This window comes from Rhinopithecus roxellana, chromosome 13 (genome assembly GCF_007565055.1).
Source record: "Rhinopithecus roxellana isolate Shanxi Qingling chromosome 13, ASM756505v1, whole genome shotgun sequence".
NCBI classification, from domain to species: Eukaryota; Metazoa; Chordata; class Mammalia; order Primates; family Cercopithecidae; genus Rhinopithecus; species Rhinopithecus roxellana.
The window spans coordinates 133408735-133427757 of NC_044561.1; the positions used below are offsets into that span (position 1 = coordinate 133408735).

Here is a 19023-nt window from a genome sequence, read left to right on the forward strand (position 1 = left end):
CCAGAGAAAAACAAATCATAGACAATGGGTCACAAATTAAAATGGCTGTGGATTACTCAACAATGCCCCAAAACTAGAAGACAATGGAACAACGTGTGTTCAAACTTTTGAAGGAAAATGATTTCTAACCTAAAATTTGATGCTTAACCAAACTATCAAGAAAATTGTAGAAGGAACATATTTTCAGATGGGCAAGGCCTCAAAAAGTTTACCTCTGATGTGTTCTTCCTCAGGGAACTACTGGTTCTGAGAGTCCCTAGCTAAATGGGGGCTCCAGTATCAGAGCGGCTGGCAACCCAGCAGTAACAGGAAATGAAGGGAGCTGGACGTGGTCTCTACAGTGTGCCTTTCACAGGATACATCTCGTACATGGTGGACAGCCTAATGCCTGTCTGTCCAACCCGTGACCAGGGGTCCCTCATACGTGAAACTTGTTTATACTGGTAGATGCTGTGTGGCTCTTGCCTGACCTGTCCCTGCCTGACTACCACTCTGGCACTAGGAGTCCAACTTTGTGTCTCCCCCGGTATCCCAGGGAAAACCCAGCCCGGGGCAGCCCCTGGTTCTTCTCATGGAAGGTGCAAATTCAACACACCGTCGCAATAGGAAACAAGTTTGAAGATTTTTACTTACAGATCCTGGGCAAGGAGAGTGCCATGAGTCAGAAGGGCAGTCCTCTGTCCCCAGGTCAGATGAGGCAGAAATGAAGAGTCAGAGAGAGTGTGGGCCAACTAGCAGTACACATAATGACTAAGATGTGGTCACCTTAAGTTAATGGCCAAATGCCTGGATGATCCATTTAAAGGAAGCAGCAGGAAAGTGGACAGCCCAGTCGGCTGGCGGGAGAGAGGTCTCTTAAGTTCTTACCTCTGGCCACTTGGCTTGAGCCATTTGGGTGTGGCGTAGAACTGGAAACTGTGTCCAGGGTGACTGAGCCCTGCCTCTGGTATGACAGAGTTAAACTTGTATTCAACATGAATGCCGAGGCAACATAAATCTATAAGGATCTACTACACTACACTACTAAAATGAGGGCATAAACCAAGGAAGAGGAAGCTGTGGGAACAGAGAAACACAAGAGCAAGGCAAAGGGATTCCCCAGAGTGATGGTGAGGGGGGATCCCAGGACAACTGTGTGGCCAGCAGAGGGGGCACCTGATTCAGCCCACAGCAGTCACAAGGCTCCGGGGCAGATTCCTTGGAGGAGATGAAACTGATAGACTGTTTGATGCGTCTAAAACACATTAAGGAGATTTAGGAATTGATAGAAAGTTTGGGGTTGAATGCGTGGCAAGTAGAAAACGAAGCAAACTCTAGGGAAAACAGAAAATAATCCAGGAAAAGAAATCAAAGTTCAGCCTGAGCAACATAGTGAGATCTCCATCTCTACAAAGTTTTGTTTGTTTGTTTTGTTTTGTTTTGTTTTTCAATTAGCTGGGCATGATGGTGTGCACCTGTGGTCCCAACTACTTGGGAGGCTGAGGTGGGAGGATTGCTTGGGCCTGGGATCAAGGCTGCAGTGAGCTATGATTGCACCACTGCACTCCAAGCCTGGGTGACAGAGTAAGACCTTGTCTTAAAAAAAAAAGAAAAAGGAATCAAAGTTGACAAAACGGCTGGGGGACACATGTATGTTGAAAGGCCAGGAGGAGGCAGGAAAGGGCTAACACTGACGTCTTCCATGGGGGAAGTCAATAGGTGATGCAAAACTAAAAAATTAGGAAGTAGCAACACTAACAAAGGTAAATTCCAAAGGAACTAGCTCACTGTTGATGCTGGGGATAACAGCTATTTTTTGGTAACAGACCTTGTAGACCCACCTGACTCCAAACCATGAGCATGTATAACTGATAAAAATAAAAACCACACAAGTACATGGTGCAATAAATGTTTAGATAGGGGGGCTGGCTCTGGGTTGAGATCTGAAGGTAAAGAAGTCCTGGTTAGGAGGGCACAGGAGACCAGCCAGAGGGAATTACAAAAGTCAGGGGTGGGCTGCCAGAGGCTTGGACCAGGTGGTGGTAGAGAGATGGGGAGGAGTGAATGGATTCAGAACGACGTGGGAAAACTGATGGGCTCAGACAACAGCCTGGTGCATAACAGTAGGAAGGCTGGGGTTCCTGGTGATGTGGACAGAAAACCTTTCCATGGATGAGAAAACAAAGGAGATTCTTTAAAAGTCAGGCAGCAGACACTCTTGGCAACATGGAGAGAATACACAATTGTTTGAAGGCAGCAGAGAAAGCACCATAAAAAAGACTCACTCCATGCTTCCTGGAAACAGATGATGTTGACTCCACACATTGCAGCCACCTCTACGATAGCCTTTATGCGTCTATGAAGGGCAGAGACCTGAGAATTTAAAAAGGATTAGAATCCATTTAGTTCTATTGGTAAGGCAATTTTTAGGATCTCATCCTAATGCATATGGAACAATCAATGCCCACCTGTGCAGGTATGAGGAGTAGGGTGGGGAGGTTCTATATTTGGTTATCTCCTGATGTCCAAAATCTGCATGAAAAGCTGGAGGTGCAGAGGCTCTGGGGTCACAGACACTTTGACACTGCCTCAGTTTCCTCATCTGGTAATGGGGAGACTGCCACCTGACCTGTGAGGTTGCTGAGAGGCAGGGATGAGGATGGTGCTGCTTCTGGTTCAGGACCCACGCTCACACCATCTCCCAGGTCAACCATCCCCTTGGCCCAGGACTCCGCTCTCCACTGTCCTGCCTTCAGAGGCAAGCCTTGTCCCGCACTTATCCTACTTGTTCTACTTATCCTGTGTGTATCGTATCATGGAATGCCTCGCCTCTCTAGCTCTTTTAAATCCCTGTGCTTTGGTGTGTGCTGTGCCCTGGGCCAGGAATGTACTTCCCTCCTCCCACCTAATCTTCCTGGAGGTGTTATCTATGTCACGTGTCGCCCCTCTGTGGGCCTCTGCAGACTCTCACAGTTGTGGGCCAAGTGTCAAGGTAACTCGGCATCCCCTGGCCTTCGGGAGCCATCGTGTGCCACTGCTTTCATTGTGTGCCACTCTTCCTCTGGTGTCTTGTCACTCCCAGGACCCCACAGGCTCCTTAGGGATAGGAAGAAAGCAACCTCATCATCTACTTGTCCTTGGCACAATGCCTGGCTCCCAGGAGACATTCAAAAGTGTTTGTTCAAAGACAGACCAAAGGAACCAGGCTGAAAACCCAGAGTGCACAAACTCTTTACAAGGCCTATGGTCTCCTCCTTTGAGAGGCTGTGTACCCCCACGGCTTTGTGGATATTTGCTGACAGCATCAGCCCCACAAATACACATTTGCTTGGCGTTAGCAAAGCTTTTTGCTAACTGTGTGGGTGAAAAAAACATAGCTGGTCCTACGACTTGACAGTCTGGGATGATAGAGGGGACATATCCACAAAAAAAGAATCCAGACACAAAAAGAGAGAGAACTGAGAACCAGACATCTGTGAATCCAACAAAAGCAAAAGAAGGACCAATGTGAATCATGATGCAGAACCAAACCTGGAATCCAAGAGACCTTAGGTTTCTCCAGAATCCATAAGAATCCTCAAACACCCTGTATCCGGAGGAAACCTGTACAGGGAAATCCCTGAAAGTTTGAGCAGCTGGAGGAATGCTGTGGAGAAGTGTATAAAACAAACCACCTGTGCCTGTGACAATATTTTTTTTAGGGAGATACAAGATGCTGTCACCTTTATTTACTAACTCTGAGGTCATAAGCAAATGCCTATCTATTCCTGTAAGCCTGCAGGCTCACAAACTTCTGGGTATAGCGAGTCCCCGCCCTGAGGATTAAGGCAGAAGAATACATGGACAGACGGTCCTGACCAGTGTGGGCTGGCTGGCTGCCTCTTGGCAGGCAGCTGAGAGGCAGCGTCCCATGGAGAGCACGAGCAGGCCAAAAGGGCACCCTCCTGGTTGGCAAATGGAGCTTCAGATCAATAGCTGGAGAGAAGTGGAAAGATCAGTGAGGAGGAGGGAGAGACAGAATAAGAACAAGAAGGCAGAAGAGCCAGAGATGCAGGCTGGAGGGCTGTGGGGAGGCCAGGGCAGGAGCGTCTCTGCTACTGCTCAAGGGATCCAAGCCTGCAGACCTGGAGTATGTGGCCAGCCAGGGTCTGCAGGTGTGCTCCAAAGGGCGAGCCACAACCCCGTTTGTGTATTTATTATGGTCAAAAGAGTCTGTACCTGTTCTGCCACAGGTGCATCTGCAGGGAGGGGGGTTCTGTTCTGAACCAGCCCCACATGCACGATGCGGGGTCGTCTCAGCTGCTCCTCCGCCGCTTCAAAGGCATATCCCTGCAGTTCAAAGTCTTCTCTGGAGGCGGCTTCGAAAGCTTCCCTGGGCAGATCAAGCTTCCTAGATGGGCAGGAAAGAAGAGGGAAGGTGATTTTGATGCAGTCTGTTCCACTTAAAATCCCTCTCCCATTTCCTGTAGTTATTTATCAGTCAAAGAGGTGAGGATGTCCTGGCTAGAAGGTGATCAGTGCCAGGGCCCAAGGGAGCTGGGGAGCAGGGGGGGTCCAGCCATGACCGAACACTACACTGAACCTGGACTTTACCTGCAGTTGGCAGGGAGACCTCAGCAGAGAGGCAGCACAGTTAGGCCTGGCAACGGGGAAGCCAGTCAAGAGGTTGGTGTTTTAGACTTGCTGAAATCAGAGTAGGAATTAAAGTCCTGGCAGTCAGCACAGAAAGGAGGGAATAGATTCTCAAAAGTGTTTCTGAACCAAAATCAGGGCTATGCTGAGCCTAGAGTGTGAGGCAGGTTGTGGGAGCAGAGAAGGGCTTGGAAAATGAGGCTCAGGAGACAGGCTGGTTGGAGAGGCCACGACCTGGGACCATATGGATGACCTTGTGGTGAATAAAGACCCTGGCCACTCTGTCCTGCTGCTTCTGCTGGGGGAGTCCAGTTCCACACCTGGAGTTGGGTGGGCTTGGTGGGGCCCAGGTGTTCAGATGGAAGCCCTAAATGCTCATCCACATTTGTAGTTTATTAACAAAGGCTAGAGAATTAGTTATAAAACACTTCACTGAAGTGACCATTGGCCGAACAGCAAATAACTCCTGATGCCTGTTGCACACCCAGAGGTGAAACCCATAGAGGCATGCGATGGGACACGGTCCCTGACCAGGAAGAGCTTCCCATCTAAGGGCAAGATGATTATGAAATACCCAGAAAACACATCAAAAAATAACCTGACAGCCATTATCTAATAATAATATTTCTCTCCTACTTTAAATCACTTTCTTAGAGACGTTTCTTTCAAAATCACAGCCCTGTCAGCCCAAGCCCCCTGTCGCCGCCCCCTGCCAGGCACTTTCCATGTGATGGCCCTGACAGCTCTGAGTTCGGTTCCGCCCCTGACAATCAGCCTGCTTTTCAAGTAGTCAAGGTTCCCTTCACTCCAGCAGGTTAGAAATAGCAGCAGTGCCCACACCGTGCCTCTCCTTGCTGTGACTGCCTTAGACAGCCCTCCCACCCTCCAGCGGAATGGCGCTCCTGCAGGCCTCAGCCTCAGGGCAAATCCCCTCTGGTGGACATAATCACGCAACTCTCCAGGATGTGTGTGTGGGTAGACACCGGGAGAAAAAGGACAGGGTTTATGTGTCTATTTCCTCGAAGGCCTGTGGGCCTGGGAGCCAGACAGCCCTTTGAGAGTGTCCTGGTGAACTCTGCCTGGCCTCTCAGCCTGTAGTCTCACAGCAGGAAGATGTCAGGTGAAGAGCTCGTCTTGGGTGTGGAAACATGGCTATAACCATCACCTAGCTGAAGGCTCTCTCCCCATCTTCCCACCATGCATAACCTCCATTACCTACCCTTTTTCCCCCAAGTGGTGTCTCCGCCTGGCCAGCCCCGAGGCTGCCCACCTCCTCATCCCCAGCTCCTTGCAAGCTCATTCTAAGCCAAGGCGATACAGGAGAGGCCGCTCCACCCTCCAGGACAGCCACCTTTGGGGCTCTACCTCTTCCCAGCCACTCCTGTCTACTATCTGGGCACCACCTGTTAGGTCTCTCTGCCCTTTCATTATCCAAGACAGTCCATCACCACATCCTACACAGCTTCATCTGGAGAACCTAACCAACTCTCAAGCCATACCTTGTGCAGACGCAGTCAATGATGTGCTGTGTCCACCAAAAGGCCTGGTACGGGAGATGCAGTGGACCACTGAGATGGACTGAATACTTATGTCTGCCCCAAAGCCATATGTTGAAATCCTAATCTCCAATGTGATAGGGTTCTTTGGGAGGTGATTAGGTCATGAGGGTAGAGTCCTCATGAATGGGATTAGTGCTCTTTTAAAAGACCCCCTAAGAGGGGGTGCTTGCTTCCTGTACCATGTAAGCACACAGTGAGAAGGCACCATCTACGAACCAGGAAGTGGGTCCTCACCAGACACCAGATCTGCTGTGGCATCTTGATCTTGGATTTCATAGCATTCAGAACCGTGAGGAATAAATTTACGTGGTTTAAGACGGGGAGAGAGACCGCAGCCAGGTGTTGGTTACAGCCAGGTTTGCACACTCAGACAAGAGCTGTCCCACCTGACATCTTCCTGATGTGAGACCACAGGCTGAGGACAGGGCTCACTAGGACATTCCCAAAAGGCTGTCCAGCTACCAGGCCCACAGGCCTTTGGGGAAACAGACACACAGACCCTTCTCCTTTTTCTCCCTGTGATTGCCCACAAGTACTGGGAAGTCTGTGGTATTTTGTTATAGCAGCTCAAAAGTACTAAAACAAGCATCAGTCAATCAGCCACTGCCCAGGAGGACAAGACCAGCAAATGAGTCACAACCTCACAGATGGCCTTATGCTGCCACTGCCCGCCCTGGTCCCTATAGTTGGCTTTCAGACCCTCTATCCCTTACCCTGCTACTGAGGCCTCCTCGCATCAGGGCTTTCCTTCAAACTTCAAGGAGTAAAGCCCATCACTTCCCATCCTAGCCCCACCATGCCCTTCAGGGCCCCCACCTCTCCTACCCAGGGTCAGGCAGATCTCACCAGAGGACCAAGTTCCTGCCTCCGCAGCAACCTCTCAATTCTGGAACTTCATCTTTGTACCTCTGATGGCTCTTTACCATCAGTGCTTTAAATAATTAAACTAGAGCTCTTTTACAAAAGAAACACGTGCTCATGGTGGGGGTGAATCAAATAGTGGGAAAGGGTATAAAATAAAAAATAAATTCCCCTTTCTATCCCACCCCTAGTCCCAAAACTCAGAGGCAACCCTTCTTAACAATGTTTTATGTTTCTTTCCTATTTTCCTATGTGTATGCATTACAAATACAATGGCATCATTCCGTATTTTCTGTTCTTCAACTTGCCTTTTGCACTTAATACACACAGCTTGGACGTCTTTCCTCACTAGTACCTATAGACCTCCACATCCATCACTGAAGCTGTTAAAGAGTCTCTCCCACTGAACAACAGAAGGGGACTGGGGAGGGAGAGAAGGAGAGGAAGAAAGAGAAAGAGGGACAGTGCTCCACACATGTCCACTTGTTTACTCACTTGCTCTCTCTCCCTGCTGCCTAGGGAGCTTCCACACATGCTTCCCTGTCAGCTCAGGTCTCACCTCCTGGCCCCATCTCGGGAACTGCCACCAGCCTTATCATGGCTAAATCCAGCAGACTTCCAGCTGTCCTCACCCGCTAGACATTTCTGAGCCATCTGATGCTTCTTTCCCTGTATTGCCCCACAGTCCTCACCTCCAGAATCTCCCACAAAGTATCTTTCTCTGACTCCTTGAATATCCGGGTTTTCCAGCATTCTCTCCAGTGCCCTCTTTTGTATCTGCTCCTCCTCCACCTGGAATGATCATCTCCAGGGCAGCTCAACAAGCCCAGCCTCTCCCACCTGAGGCCCATCTCCACATAGCGAATAGCCCCTGGGTTATTTCCACCTGCACACCCTGAAGCTACTGTAGCAGGTTGAGCTGTGTCTCCATCCTGACACCTGGAACCTGTCATTGTGATTCTATTCGGAAAAAGGGTCTTCCCAGACGTAATTAAGATCAAGATCTCAAGATCATCCTGGATTATCCAAGTAAGCTCCAAATTCAAAGACGTGTGTGTGTTTGAGACAGGGCCTTGATCTGACTCCCAGGCTGGAGTGCAGAGGACAGATCTTAGCTCACTGCAGCCTCAACCTCCCAGACTCAAGTGATCCTCCCGCCTCAGCCTGCCGTGTAGCTAGGACTACAGGTGCATGCTACCATGCCTGGCTATGTTTTTCTTAACATTTTATAGAGATGGGGTCTCACCATGTTGCTCAGGCTGGTCTCAAACTCCTGAGTTCAAGCAGTCCTCCAGCCCTGGCCTCCCAAAGTGCTGAGATTACAGGTGTGAGCCACTGCACCCTCCTCAAAGACAAGAGACACCACAAGAGAGATACAGGGACAATAGGAGAAGGCCAAGAAAGAGGCAGACTGGCTGTCACAACCTAAGGAAAGCCAGGACCCACCTGAGGCTAGAAAAGACAAGGGAGGATTCTCCCCTAGGATCTTTGGAGGAAACACGGCCCTGCTGACACCTTGGTCTTATACTTGTGGTCTTCAGAACTGTGAGAATAAGTTTCTGTTGTTTCAAGCCACCCAGTTTGTGATAAATTGTTACAGCAGCCCTAGGAACTAAACAACACTCAAACGCAACCTGTCCAAAGATGCTCCCCATCACATAAGTCGACTGGCCATCTGAGAGTCCAAGCCAGAAGCCGGCAAGATCCTCACTGCCACAGCTGTTATCCTCATTGGCTCACTGTCCACTGACCTCCCTGAAACCTCTGGAAGCCTTCTGTCTCTCCACTCCCAGGTACTCTGTTCACATCAGGCCTCTCATCTTCCACCGACTTTTTCCCAGGCTAGTCTTTTTTCCTTTCCTTAAATTTCAGCTTATCCAGTCGTTATTCCAGGTCATTCTTCGCTCAGCCACCAGGTCAAACTCTTCAAAGGCTCTGCCATTATCGGGACACGGTTCTGCTGTCTCAGAGACCCTAAGAGCTACCTGCCACTCCTGCCTCCTCTCTCAGGTCTTCCTCAGGAGAGCACTCAATGACTAACCCTCTCACAAACACAGTCTCTAAATGGGCATGTCCCCTGGTATCTAGGGACATGTACCCTTCCTGTCTCCCCTAGGATGTAGCTCAGGCATGATGCTCCTGGGAAGCCTTCCTGATGTCCCTCCAACCCCAAACACACAAACTCTCTCAAGCTCTCCCTGCCTCCTCCTCACAGTGTAAGGCAACCATCAAAAGATGGAAAGCCCTCAAGGGCAGGAACCATGACTTATCCCAGTGCCAGTGGCCGAGACTAAGTGCTCAATGAATGCTTGCTGACTGAATGACTGCTTCTTGGTTCTGGTTGTCTTAAAATGGAAAGTCGATGCTCTCTGGGGATTTCATCGGCCACAGGCAAAGGCCCATTTGGCTAATTCACTGAGCAAACATTTACTAAGCATTGTAAGTGGGCGAAGAGGTGGTCTTGTGTGGAGCACATTGGGAGTCAGATCCGAGGGGCTTAAGGGCTTCAGGTCCACTGGACCTTCACAGAGGTAGCTATGTCCAAATCAGACTTAGAGGAGTTTATAGGAATTTAAGTTTATAATTTAAGTTTATAGGAATTTATAGGATTAGAGTTTTTAAATGAGCCGTAATTTTTTTATCTTCAGTTTGAAATGCCATTCATGGCCAAATCCCACACATTAGCAAGGACAGAGTAAGTACAAAGGTTTATACCTTAGGGATAAAAGCTGAAAGGGCTAAATGCTGAGTAGAACAGAGCAAGAAAAGGGGGTAGGAAAAGGAGCCACTTAGTTATTGTGAGCCCCAGGATGAAGCCTGGCAGTGATTGGTCAAGAGAGACAGCTGTCTCCCATTTCACCAGCCATTATCATCATCCCTCCTGCTCTGGAGTGACCCAAATGCTTAGATAAAATCCCTCTTGCATGGGCTGACCTCAGTCCTTCTCCAGAATGTGCCCCAGCCAATCACCTTTATGGGAAACTGACTTATCTTCTCCTAAGACTCTTCCCCTTTATCTCTCCCTGGCACCCACATGCTGTCTTTTTTACCAGGAAGACATGCCCACCCCACTCTTAGAATAAACTAATTCCCATCCCTAGAAGCATAAGACACCCCTTGCTTTATTTAAGACATTTTCCTTAGGAGTCTCAAATCTAAGACACTTCTCAAGGACTAGTCTTTACAGATGCAGTGGAAATAGGAGCATGAGTGTATTCACTGGGAGGGGCCTTAAAGGTCACCCAGCCCTTTGGATATGAAGAGCCCTTTCTGACAAAGTTCTCTACTACCTCACTCCCAAAAAGCAGCTGTTCTAACTTCATCATCCACTAGCTGTGAAAACACCCTTGGATCTGAGGTCTAGCCTCCCTGCAGTAACTCCATAGCAGCTGTGGCTGGGAACCACCGATCCAATCAACACCTTCAGTTACCGGTAAACTGCTCTGGTTCCTGCTGCAGGGTCACTGCCACAAGGTCATGGAGCCCGCAGACTGGCTGGACTCGGGGAAATAGGGAGCCCACAAATGAGCAAGGAAGTGGAAGGAGAGTTAGTCAGGGGCTGCATGCAGTCAGAGTTTGGATTTCATCCTAAGAGCCCAGGAAATTCCTTACAGAGTTTTATGCACAAAGGAACAACAGGATACGATTTTTTTTTTTTTTTTTTTTTTGAGACGGAGTCTCACCCTGTTGCCCAGGCTGAAGTGCAGTGGCGCGATCTGGGCTCACTGCAACCTCCGCCTCCTGGGTTCAAGCGATTCTCCTGCCTCAGTCTCCTGAATAGCTGGGACTACAGGTGTGTGACACCATGCCCAGCTAATTTTTGTATTTTTAGTAGAGACAGGGTTTCATCATATTGGCCAGGCTGATCTCGAACTCTGGACTTTGTGATCCACCCGCCTCTGCCTCCCAAAGTACTGGGATTATAGGCATGAGCCACCGCCCCAGGCCAACAGGATATGATTTACATATTAAAGGGATCTTCTGGTTGCTGCAGGTAAGAAATGCACTGAAGAGAAACAAGAGTGGAAGGGGAAGTATCTTTCTCTTTTCTTTTTTTCTTCTTTTTTCTTTTTTGAGACAGAGTCTCACTCTGTCACCCAAGCTGGAGTGCAGTGGCAGTGATCTCTGCTCACCGCAAGCTCTGCCTCCCGGGTTCAAGCCATTCTCCTGCCTCAGCCTCCCAAGTAGCTGGGACTACAGGCGCCCGCCACCTCGCCCGGCTAATATTTTGTATGTTTAGTAGAGACGGGGTTTCACCATGTTAGCCAGGATGGTCTCGATCTCCCGACCTCGTGATCCGCCCGCCTCAGCCTCCCAAAGTGCTGGGATTACAGGCGTGAGCCACTGAGCCCGGCCGGAAAGTATCTTTTTCAGCTTTGTGGACACAGTGTCCAGCAGTACACAGCCCTCAAAGTCCTGGTGATGCACACAGCTTGCAGGGAGTGGAAAAACTAGCGCCCATAGCTTGCCAGTGGGAAACGTTCCCTCGCCAACTAAATGCAGACACCCTCTATTTCCAAGAGTCAGCCAGAGGTCGGGTCACAGCAGGAAGGATGGTCTGGGCCGGACCATCAGTACACCTGCTGGGTGCTGTGGTTGGAGACAGTGATCTAGCCAGACACCCAGAAGACAAGCCCGGCTCCATGGAGGAGGGTTGGGATGGCCACAGAGAAAGCCCTGGAGAGTAAAATCCCGTCCTTTTCCTTCCAGTTCCGGGCAACGTGGGGGAGAAGATATTTGTAAAGGTCACGCCAGGATTCTGCAACCCCCAAGGACCCCAGGGTTGTCCCATCAAGACCTACTATGGTCTCTACCCGCCAACTCAGGACTTCTCACTGCCTCCCCTGAGCCCTTCAGACCCTGAGGCCCTCCCTGCCTGCTCCCCGAGACCCACACTCTGTGGCCCCAAGATCCCATAAGTTAGCCTCTGGGCTGCGGACCTGAGCTCCTTGCCATAGAGAACGCGTTTCACCTCCTGCAAGTCGGGGAGCGGTAGGTGCTTCTCCAAGCATTCCTCCAGCGACTTCCACTCAGCGCCCGCCATGGCCATGGTCCGCCAGGCCTTGTGTCCCCGCACGAACTGCTTGCCCTTTGCCCGCAGTGGGAGGAGGTACCCAAGCCTGCTCAGGCACTCTGGCCTTTATCTCTTACTCTCGCTCCCGGACAGCTCACGTAGGGACACGCCCCTTCCTCGCGCAGCCAATCTGCCCTCCAGGGCTTCGCGAGTGGGACCGCCCCTGGCCTTTAGCGCTCCTTCGGCACGTGCCAAGACACGTTCCTCTTGCCGCTTCCGCAGCACACCGCCAATCAGCGCTCCAGGGCCTCGCGTGGGTAGGGGGAGGAGGGATTCCCCCTTGCCCTTTGCTCCTTGCCCTCTGCCCTTTGCCCTTCGCCTCTCCTTTGGCACGCGATGAGACACGCCCCTCCACAGGCGGGACTGCGGTGTCCCCTCCCGCCTCCCTCAGGGGCCCTCGCGCGGGTGCCTCCAGGTTCCACCCCTCACCTGCCCCTTGGTGTCGGGGCCGGACCCTGGAGAGGTCTTGAGGGAAGCCTGGGCGCGGCATCGGGGGGCTGCGGCGCGAGTCTGAGGTAAATGGTTCCAGCAGCAACCGCCGGGCAGGTCCCCTCCGGACCGCGACCTCCAGTCCGAGGCACAGGGCAGCCGGCCGGGCCAGCCTCCCGCACAGGACTACGGAGGAAGGTACAGGAGAGTTTCAGTCACCCATGGGGACGCGGCGGCTGCACTTCTGTCCGCTCCGGAGCCTTTATGTCTGGGGAGTTTTAACGAGGGGCCAGGCTCGGACTCCAGGCCACTACCTGGGCTGTGCGTTTCCACTCCCGGCTTTGGGGCCGCGTTGAAACCGAAGGTAGCTGCTCGCCTGCCGTTACATGCACCTCCGTGGAGCTAATACTGTAAATTGCGGGGTCCCCGGGCAAGGGCGCGCCCCCTGCACCCTAGGACCCCCTTTCAGCCCTGCCCTCTGCCGTGTGTGTGCGCGCGCAAATACGGGCACTTTCCTGGGGTAGGGTGCGCTTTAGACTGTCACTGAGATGGTAGGAGTGAGAGCCCCGTTTGCTATTACCAAAGAAGCGTCCTCTTTGGGGTCCTGTTGAGAGTTAGGGCAGTAAGGCCCGCTTACCTCGGTGGGCAGCCAGGTGAAGGAACCAGTCCGTAGAAATCCTATTTAGCCACCTGTAAACCTTGTGACCCCCAGGAAAGTTATTTAGTCACTGGAGGCTTCTGTTGCTTTATCTGTAAAATAGGAATGCAAAGATTCCGCTGCGGGGTTGTTTAAAAGTCAGAAAAGGCCAGCACGGTGGCTCATGCCTGTAATCCCAACACTTTAGGAGGCCAAGAAAGGAGTATTGTTTGAGGCCAGGAACTCCACACCAGCCTGGGTAACACAGCAAGACCCTGTATCTACAAAATAATTTTTTAAAAATTAGCCTATCATGGTGGTGTGCACCTGTTTCTTGGGAGACTGAGGTGAGAGGATCACTTGAGCCTAGCACCTCAAGTCTCCCTAGCTGTGATCTTACCACTGCACTTCAGCCTGGGCAACAGAGTGAGACCCAATCTCAAAGAAAAAAGGCAAGTAAGATGAGCACAAAGGGAGCTAATTTATATCTAGAATCAACTACTAACATTAAAAATAAGTGCTGTAAGGCCGGGTGCGGTGGCTCACGCCTGTAATCCCAGCACTTTGGGAAGCTGAGGTGGGTGGATCATGAGGTCAGGAGTTCAAGACCAGCCTGGCCAAGATGGTGACACCCCGTCTCTATTAAAAATACAAAATATATAAATAAATAAATAATTAGCTGGGTGCGGTGGCAGGCGCCTGTAATCCCAGCTACTCGGGAGACTGAGGCAGGAGAATCACTTGAACACAGAGGGCAGAGGTTGCAGTGAGCCAAGATTGTGCCACTGCACTCCAGCCTGGGTGACAGAGTGAGACTCCGTCTCCAGAAACAAGCAAACAAACAAACAAAAAAGGTGCTGTAGGGCCACATACTATACTTCAGGTATTTTGTTTAGGCTACTAATTCAAAAGTTTTGTTCCTTGTTTTGATAAATGTTAACTGACAGTTTCTAGTGTCTGATGGAGCTGCCTTTTCAAGAATGCAAACTCTGAGGACTTTCTATGTGTAAGGCACTGCCAAGAGAGCCATATAAAGACAGATAAGACCTAGTACTTTGTGATTTAAAGTAAAGACTGGCACGGTGGCTCACGCCTATAATCCCAGCACTTTGGGAGGCCGAGGCGGGCAGATCACCTGAGGTCAGGAGTTCGAGACCAGCCTGACCAACATGGTAAAACCCTGTCTGTACTAAAAATACAAAAATTAGCCAGGCATGTAATTACAGGATTACATGCCTGTAATCCCAGCTACTCGGGAGGCTGAGGCAGGAGAATCGCTTGAACCCAGGAGGTGGAGGTTGCAGTGAGTTGAGATCGCGCCATTGTACTCCAACCTGGGCAGGAAGAGCAAAACTCTGTCTCAAAAAAAAAAGTAAAAACAAATTTGTAAATACAGCAGATTGAAATAATTTGAGATGAAAAAGATACAATATACTATGGAGTGCAAAGAGGTGATTTCTGGCTTAGAGAAATTGTTGTAGGTCTCATGGAAGAGGCTTCAAAGCCAACTCAAAATGCTTCAAACTGAATGAACTTTCACTTCCTTTCTCAAGCAGGCTCTTATCTTCTTTTGTTGTTGTTGTTGTTGTTGTTGTTGTTGTTGAGGCGGAGTTTCGCTTTTGTTGCCCAGGCTGGAGTGCGATGGCGCGATTTTGGCTCACTGCAGCCTCCTCCTGGGTTCAAGCAATTTTCCTGCCTCAGCGTCCCGAGTAGCTGGGATTACAGGCATGTGTCACCACACAGGCCAATTTTTTATGTTTTTAGTAGAGACGGGGTTTCACCATGTTGGTCAGTCTGGTCTCGAACTCCTGACCTCAGGCGATCCTCCTGCCTCGGCCTCTCGAAGTGCGGGGATTACAGGCATGAGCCACTGCGCCCAGCCTCTTAGCTTCTGCATGTATTCCCTATTTCAGTAATGGCCTCACCACCCACTGATTTGCCAAGTTTTTAAGAGTTATCTGCAACTCCTCCATGTTCTTTCTTTCCCCTATACAATCAGGCATCAAGTTCTGCTAAATTTATCTCCTGGATTTTGTTCATATCCTTCCTCCTCCCTCCTCATGTCTGCCTCCTGTCATCTTTTACTTGAATTGTTGCCAGTCTTCTAACTTGTCTCTCCACCTCCAATGTCTATCCTTAGTTGTCTTTCTAAAACTAGTATCTTTCCATCCTTTGTACCCTCTCATTCAATGTATCCCTACCTGGAATCACCTTTCATCCTTCATTTTGTGACCGCCTTCTCATCCTCTACCATGCAGTTGAAACATCACCTCTTCTGTAAAGACTTCTCGAATTGCCTCAGAAAAAGTTAGGCTCCCCCAGGCCTTCATAGATAGCTCTCTTGTTATATTTATTAAACAGTATTGTGTAGTTATTTCTGTGCTCTCCTCAGAAAATGGACCGGATCTATTTTTGTATCCAGAGGACTTTAGCACTCAATAAATGATTATTGAAGGCATCAACTCTGGGATCATGGACAAATTCATTAAGGTGATAACACTGAGCTGGACCTCGAAGCAGTAGTAGAAACTATTATTACTAGTTAAAATATTTAGTTCATCTTTCCCAGTTGTTAAGTGACAGGTCATTCATACTAGTTTGTTATAAACCAGTGTTTCATAAATAAAAAGTTGTATTAAAAATGTTTATATTTGCCCAATTTACTTTTTACTCTGAATGATACCAAGACACTTCACTAGCTCTTTCTGTGGTAATCATTTTGTTTTTTGCTTTTTTTTGAGATGGAGTCTCCCTCTGTCACCCAGGCTGGAGTGCAGTGGAGCGATCTCAGCTCACTAAAACCTCCACCTCCTAGGTTTGAGTGATTCTTGTGCCTCAGCCTCCAGAGTAGCCGGAATTACAGGTATGTGCCACCACGCCTGCCTAATTTTTATATTTTTAGTAGAGATGGGTTTTCACCATGTTGGCCAGGCTGGTCTCAAACTCCTGACCTTAGGTGATCTGCCCACCTCAGCCTCCCAAAGTACAGGGATTACAAGCGTGAGCCACCGTGCCCGGCTCTGTGGTAATCATTTAAAAAGACGTAAGGCTCTGCCCTAGTTTCTTTCTGAAATATCCTGCCAACCCAAAAGGTTATAACTACATGCAAGCATACTAGAGTGAGGGATTCTTCCTTGTTTGGCAGAACAACTCTTTCTCTGGCAACATGGTGTGGTTTAAGGATCTATAACCCATAATTTGGTAAGTGTATACAAACATGGGCAGGAAGGACAGAATACACGCAACCTCAACATGATGGATACCTCTGGAGAGGGAGATAGGGGAATGAGATAGAAGAATGGGAATTATCTGTTGATAGATAATATTTTAATTCTTTTTAAGAGATCTGAGACATATGACAATATTAACATTTAAAAAACCTGGGTGCTTATTATTACCAATACTTTTATGTTTGAAATATATTTTTAAAAAATTATAGAAGAAAGGGACTTAGAACAGGAGTCAGGAAACCTGCAGTTTAGTCTGGGTTCTACTTTAACCTTAGTTTTCCTGTTATAAAAAAGATAGGGGCCAGGCGCGGTGGCTCACGTCTGTAATCCCAGCACTTTGAGAGGCCGAGGTGGGTGGATCACTTAAGGTCAGGAGTTGGAGACCAGCCTGGCTAACATGGCGAAACCCCATCTCTACTAAAAATACAAAAATTAGCTAGCTAGGGATGGTGGTGCATGTCTGTAACCCCAGCTACTGGGGGGCTCAGGCAGGAGCATCATTTGAGCCTAGGAGGTGGAGGTTGCAGTGAGCTGAGATCGTGCCACTGCACTTCAGCCTGGGAAACAGAGCGAGACTCTGTCTCAAAAAAAAAAAAAAAAAAAAAAAAAAGATTGGGGAGGGGAGGGAACTGGTGAAACAGTCTATAGAGATGATGTAAGTCTTGTCCTAATTCTAATAAAGTATGATTCTAATAATCTAGCTATGTATAAATTCCTCTATTTATATGCTTATTTGTGAGAAGACAGTTTCATTATAGAAGCTGGTTCTGCAGAAGGAGCTTATTTGTTAAAAATGTATTAGTGTCTGTTTTTAGGTATTACTTTTAAATTCACAATATGTGTTTATTTTAATCCCTAGGGAAGGTATTTAAAGTACTTTTTAAAAAGTAATATGTATAGGAAATTAAATTTTCTTATTTTTAATTTTTGTGAGGACATAGTAAGCATATATATTTATTGGGTGCATGAGATGCTTTGCTACAGACATGCACTGTGTAATAATCACGTCATGGTAAATGGGGTGTCCGTCCCCTCAAGCATTTATTCTTTGTGTTACAAACAATCCAATTATACTCTTACAGTTATTTTTAAATGTACAATTAAATTATTATTGACTATAGTCACCCTGTTCTGCTAGCAAATACTAGATCTTACTCATTCTAACTACTTTTTGTACCTATTAACCATCTCCACTTTTCCCCCACCCCCAACTACCCTTTCCAGCCTCTGGTAACCCCCTTTCTACTCTCCATCTGCATAAGTTCAGTTGTTTTAATTTTTAGCTCCCACAAATAAGTGAGAACATGTCTCACTTATTGTCTTTCTGTGCCTGGCTCATTTCACTTAATGACCTCCAGCTCCATCCATGTTTTTGCAAATGACAGGATGTCATTTCTTTTTGTGGCGGAATAGTACTTCATTGTGTATATGTACCACATTTTCTTTATCCATTCATCTGTTGATGGACATTTAGGTTGCTTCCAAATCTTGGCAACTGTGAACAGTACTGCAACAAACATGGGATGGGCGTGCAGATATCCATTAGATACACTGATTTCCTTTCTTTTGTATATATACCCAGCAGTGGAATTGCTGGATCATACGGTAAGGTACTATTTTTACTCATTAACATTTGAAGGACTAAAATTTTATGATGATCAATGGTGAGCAATTCTAATAAGGGCCATGACATGGAGATCCTACCAGTCTTCTCCTATGACCCAGAGGGTCTGTTTATGCCCTCATGTAGCACTTTATAACACACAAAAGGCTTTTGCATCATCTTGTCGCATTTGATCATCCAATAATACTGTGAGGTAAGGGAACAGGGTTTTTGATATTTGTCAGATTTCCAAGTTAAATGTGGTATTTACTGGAAAGAAACTGTAAGAGCCAATGTTTTACTTATAGTCAAGGGAAAAAAGATCTGAGGTGATCCAATTTCTAAGCAACATTCTAAAACCCAATTTCTGAGTTAATTTGTCCCTACATTGCGTTCCTTAGCCCAGAAGTCACAATTCTTTTTTCACTAACGTTTTTTATTGTTATTATCCTTATGTAGACTTAAGTGTCTCAGATGAAAAAATCTTGGAGTAACCCACCTAAACTTACCGAAAATAGATTTTGCAGCAGAGCAAGGCCAACTCAGCCAAAATTGTGACATGTAAAGTTTTGTGGCCTCCATTTTAGCAGCCTCTTTTTTGTCCCTTGTTTTTGTTGTGGGTTTCTTCTCCTCTCATGACCAGCTCTGCTTTACTCATAGTAAACCTTCTTTATTCATATTACACCTTTAAAAATGTTTTTTAAATTTTATTTTTAATTGACAAATAATAATTGTATGTATTTATGGGGCACAATGTGATGTTTTGATACATGTATATATTGTGGAATGATCAAATCAGGCCAATTAGCATGTCCATCACCTCAAATATTTATCATTTCTTTGTGGCTATTTTGAAATAATGCATTATTATTGTTGTCATTATTATTATTTATTTTTAGAGGTGGGGTCTCTCACTCTGTCACCTGAGCTGGAATGCAGTGGCACAATCATGGGTCACTGCAGCCTCAACCTCCTGGGTTCATGCAGTCCCCGCAGCTCGGCCTCCCAAGTAGACCACA

At 48.0% G+C, this 19023-nt stretch overlaps 1 protein-coding gene across 1 annotated transcript in view; it reads right to left on the reverse strand.

Annotated features, from left to right (window-relative positions):
- The window catches only part of UPB1 (beta-ureidopropionase 1), a 34138-nt gene extending 21806 nt beyond the window's left edge, over positions 1-12332 (reverse strand). Inside the window, exons 1-3 of the mRNA XM_010376309.1 lie at positions 11972-12332; positions 4198-4369; positions 2265-2352 (exon numbers count right to left, since the gene is read on the reverse strand). Coding sequence (XP_010374611.1) covers positions 2265-2352; positions 4198-4369; positions 11972-12081 — 370 coding nt within the window. The 5' untranslated portion in view covers positions 12082-12332. The remainder of the gene's footprint in view (positions 1-2264; positions 2353-4197; positions 4370-11971) is intronic.
- Positions 12333-19023: the final 6691 nt, after the last annotated feature.